The sequence below is a fragment of the Phyllopteryx taeniolatus genome, unplaced genomic scaffold (genome assembly GCF_024500385.1).
Source record: "Phyllopteryx taeniolatus isolate TA_2022b unplaced genomic scaffold, UOR_Ptae_1.2 contig_317, whole genome shotgun sequence".
Lineage (NCBI taxonomy): Eukaryota > Metazoa > Chordata > Actinopteri > Syngnathiformes > Syngnathidae > Phyllopteryx > Phyllopteryx taeniolatus.
The window spans coordinates 476-5,081 of NW_026903247.1; the positions used below are offsets into that span (position 1 = coordinate 476).

Here is a 4,606-nt window from a genome sequence, read left to right on the forward strand (position 1 = left end):
ACGCACATCGAGCCCGAGTGTGAAGTGTTGTGATTATCGTGGGGCAATGTGTGATAAAAGTGTCAAAGAAGAAGAGCACGAGGAGGAACTTTGTGCATCGATAGAGGAGCACGCACGACAACGGCAAAGACTGGACTCCGAGTTCGAGAAGCCTCGAGACGTGTTGCGCCGAGCAGGTTTGCAGCAACGAGATCAGCTCATCTCATACTAACCTAGTTAAGATTTGCAGCAGAAATAACATATCATTCACTCGCTTTGTCGTTGGCCACAGTAGTAAAAGCTCCACACGGTTCATCCAAGATGATGGGCACAATCTATCGATCGATACTCAACACTCGATGAGCTTTACTATGTCGACCGCCTGTTGGAGTCCTCGCTTGCGCTGCAAACAATAGCACATCGATTATTGTCATCCTTAAAATGGCCGATTTTGAGTGAACTGCTGAAGCGCCTTTTGGAAGGAACTGGAAATGAAAACCGTGTTTCATTTGTGCTTTGCAGATGAAGAATATTTTCATCCTCAGCAGCAGGAGCCGGCGTCCTCGCACATTAAGGAGGAGGAGGAGGAGGAGGCGGAGGCCCTTAACATTAAAGAAGAGCAGGAGGAGGATATCACCAAGTTGCAATTGACGGTCGTCGTTTTGAAGAGTGAAGGTGACGAAGACGAAGACGACAGCGAGAAGAATGCGGGGAGCGGCGGCTCGAATCAACGCGTGACAACCGAAGGTGACGGAGCCCGCCGTGAACAATCCCAAGCAGATGGCCTCATGGCGCCGCTATCCGATAGCGACGACATCACGTCGCACTCTTCTTTCGCTGATGAGGGTGATGATGAAGAATCTTCAACAAGTCGCATCGAAACACACACGGGAGAAAAAGCGTTTGCCTGTTCAGTGTGTGCTCAAAGATTCTCGGAAAAGCGAAACTTGAGAAAACACGCAAAAACGCACACTAGAGCGAAGCTTTTTGCATGCTCAGTTTGCGCTCAAACATTCGCTCGGAAGGGACATTTGAACGCACACACGAGAACACACACTGGGGAGAAACCTTTCGTCTGCTCAGTTTGTGGTCAAAGATTCTCGGTGAAGGCAAACTTAAAGACACACACGCGAACACACACTGGGGAGAAAACCGTTTTCCTGTTCAGTTTGTGGCAAAAGATTTACCGAGAAAGGACATTTGAACACACACACGCGAACACACACTGGGGAGAAACCTTTTCCCTGTTCAGTTTGTGGCAAAAGATTTACCGAGAAAGGACATTTGAACACACACGCAAGAACACACACTGGGGAGAAACCGTTTCCTTGCCTAGTTTGTGGGAAAATATTCTCTCGGAAGGCATATTTAAATATACACGTAAGAGCACACACTGGTGAGAAACCGTTCGTCTGCTCAGTTTGCGGTCAAAGATTCGCCGTGAAGGGAAACTTAAAAACACACACACGAACACACACTGGCGAGAAACCGTTTTCCCTGTTCAGTTTGTGGGAAGCGATTTGCCGAGAGAGGACATTTGAACACGCACGCAAGGACGCACACTGGGGAGAAACCTTTCGCCTGCTTAGTCTGCGGGAAAATATTTACTCGGAAGGCATCTTTAAAGATACACGCGAGAGCGCACACTGAAGGGAAAACTTTGTAATCTTTTCAAAAGCAGTTCAGGCAGGCAGTACGACTTGATATGACGGTTTATGATTTGATTGATGTTTTTTTCTGTTATGAACTGTAGAGTATGATTCTGTCATTTGTATATGTATGAATGCATTTGAACTCATTAAATACTGTAAGTCTTCTCTGCGTGAAGTGCTGTAGCAATCAAATGGACTTAGTCGCATCCGCTTGTGCAGTGTAAAATGTTACTTCTTCATCCTGAGGAGCAGGAGGAGATCTTCAGGGTGGAGGAAGACTTTGACAAGACGCACGAGAAGCCAAATTAGTGGAAAACCAGTCAGTTGCGGTGTGTGTGTGTGTGTGTGATCAAAAAGATTCCATGAGACGTTATCAGGTTAAGAAACACAAGCGTGTTGGTGAGAAGTGCGTCAATAAATTGCTTGAATTCGTTGTAATGAAACTTTCTCCTTTTCGTGAGATGTGAAAGTGTATGCAGGTTTGTGATCCTGAATAAAATACACCTTACACCTTTTCAAGCAGTGATGGTGTTCAGTTTCTTTCTTTTGTTTTAGGTTCATTTGTAAACACTTTGGATTTGCCCTTAATTTTACCAGGTGGGTCTCACTGGGATTAAAACCCTGTTTTTCAAGAGAGACCTGGCTGAGAAAGGCAGCAGCAAAAACACAAGTCACAGACATATTTGGAAAGACAAAGTACAATGTAAGACCACATTTGGGATTGGAATCAAATGTTCAAGCAGATGAGCTAAAACGTGGACATGCTATAGAAAGTGCTCGATGTCAAAACAATGAAGGATACCAGTTCCTTGATCTTGAAGTCATTTTGCAGCAGATTCCTGTCGCTCAACCGGTTTCACGTCAAGGAATATTTTCCTTTGCAGTTGGACTTCGTGCGAGTCGCACACGCGCGCCAGCCAACCGGCGTCTCCGCGTACACGCGAAGTTTGTCCAAGTGGAGTTGCCGTACAACTCCTGCTTGCTGCAGAGACCATTCTGTTGACGTTTTGTGGAACCGCACACGTTTTCATCAAGAATTCTTCCCGAAATATACTGAAGGTACCGAAGCCTATACACACGACATCCATCACTACTTTACTGGAGTTAAACATCATTATTCAAATGTTCGTGTCCGTATCACTGTCGTCTCGGTGCACGTTGACGCTTCTCTAGCTAGCTAGCTTAGCTTAGCTTAGCTTGCTAGCCGCGTTCGTTAGCAACGCGTCGCTAAACGGAGCGCAGGTGTAAAGTGTCCTGAGTATCGTGGGAAAATGTGTGCAAAAGCTGTGAAAGAAGAAGAGTACGAGGGCGAACTTTGTGGATCGAAAGAGGAGAACGAGCGACGACGTCGACCAGTGGACGCCGCTTTCAAGTCTCAAGCTGCGTTACACGGAACAGGTTTGTTCACTTCTTACTCTCACCTGTTTAGTAACTACTTTATATTATTGATAATATTCCCGAGTTTATCGATAGTTTTATAAACTTAAACAAAAAAAAAACCCACACACACAGGCGCCAGGTTACTTCCGAGTAGCTGAAATGAAACGAGTGACTCCAGCGGATTTGAACTCTAAAAGACCGAAATGTAAAAATGGAATTGTGTTCTGGCTTGCGCTGCCAGATACACCCCCAAAGTTGGAGTTTAGTTTTGATTGACTTGAAAAAAAGTCCAAACTAATTCAGTGGAACCTGTGGGTGAGCAAGAGGACAAATCAAGTGAATGTTGTAAATAGCAGTGCAGAAAAGTGGCACAGCAGTCACTGCTCAAGGGGGCGCACCGCAGGGAGCCAAACACTATCATTGGGTTTCTGCACAGGTGTGTAGAAAAGGTTTGCTTGGGTGTCATTGGGTGACATATGTGTCAAATATATGGATATGCTCATACTGATGTGTCTTCTTATCCAATATTAAAGGATAATAAATGCGATTCCTCATCGTTATACATGTCGAATATAAACATATAAACAATACTACACAACATCCATGAGACTGGACCCTTCGAAACCACGTGTTCTTGTGTCTTACAGACATCGGTGAAGAATATCTTTGTCCTGCGCAGGAAGAACCACGCGTTAGCGACGAAGGGGTGGATGACATCATCCGGTTGCCATTGATTGGTCTCCCTTTGAAGAGTGAAGATGATGACGGCAAAGGTCCAAGTGAGGAGCACAGAGTGGCTGAGCCTCCGAGCAACAGCTCGAGTCAACACACGACAAGAGAAAGTGACGGAGACCACTGCGGAGGATCACAAGCGGACAGCCCATTATTAGCTCCGCTATCGGATAGTGGCGTCACAATGTCTGACACTAATGATGAGGAACACTCCAATGGTGATGTGACATTTCGCAGTGACTACAAACACGTCAAATGTTCTCAGTGTAACAAAACCTTTTTCAACAAGTCCTCGTTGAAAAGACACCTGCGAACGCACACTGGAGAGAAACCTTTTTCCTGCTCGGTTTGTGGTCTTAAGGTGACGCAGAAGAGTAGTTTAACGAATCACATGAGAACGCACAGTGGAGAGAAACCTTTCGCCTGCCCAGTCTGCAACTTAACGTTTCAGGAGTCGTTCATATTTAAGAACGCACACGCGGATACACACTGGGGAGAAACCATTTTCTTGTTCAGCTTGTGGAAAAAGATTCTCTCTAAATGGAGATTTACGAGCACACACAAGAACACACACTGGGGAGAAACCTTTTCTTTGCTCACTTTGTGGAAAAAGATTCACCCGGAAGGGGACATTTGAATGCTCATACAAGAACGCACACTGGGGAGAGACCTTTTCCTGCTCAGTTTGTGGCCAAAGATTCTCTGAAAAGGGAAGCTTGATAAAGCACTCAAGAACCCACACTGGAGAGAAACCCTTCGCCTGCCTCAGTATGTGAGCAAAGATTCTCCGAAAAGGGAAACTAAGAACGCACACAAGAACACACACTGGAGAGAAACCTTTTGCCTGCTCAGTTTGCGGTAAA

At 45.6% G+C, this 4,606-nt stretch overlaps 1 protein-coding gene across 1 annotated transcript; it reads left to right on the forward strand.

Annotated features, from left to right (window-relative positions):
* The first annotated feature begins 2,288 nt into the window (after positions 1 to 2,288).
* On the forward strand, positions 2,289 to 4,380 carry LOC133473637 (zinc finger and BTB domain-containing protein 24-like). Its single transcript, XM_061765236.1, has 3 exons — positions 2,289 to 2,690; positions 2,916 to 3,029; positions 3,659 to 4,380. The coding sequence occupies exons 1-3, from the start codon at positions 2,423 to 2,425 to the stop codon at positions 4,378 to 4,380; spliced, it is 1,104 nt and encodes a 367-aa protein (XP_061621220.1). The 5' UTR covers positions 2,289 to 2,422.
* Positions 4,381 to 4,606: the final 226 nt, after the last annotated feature.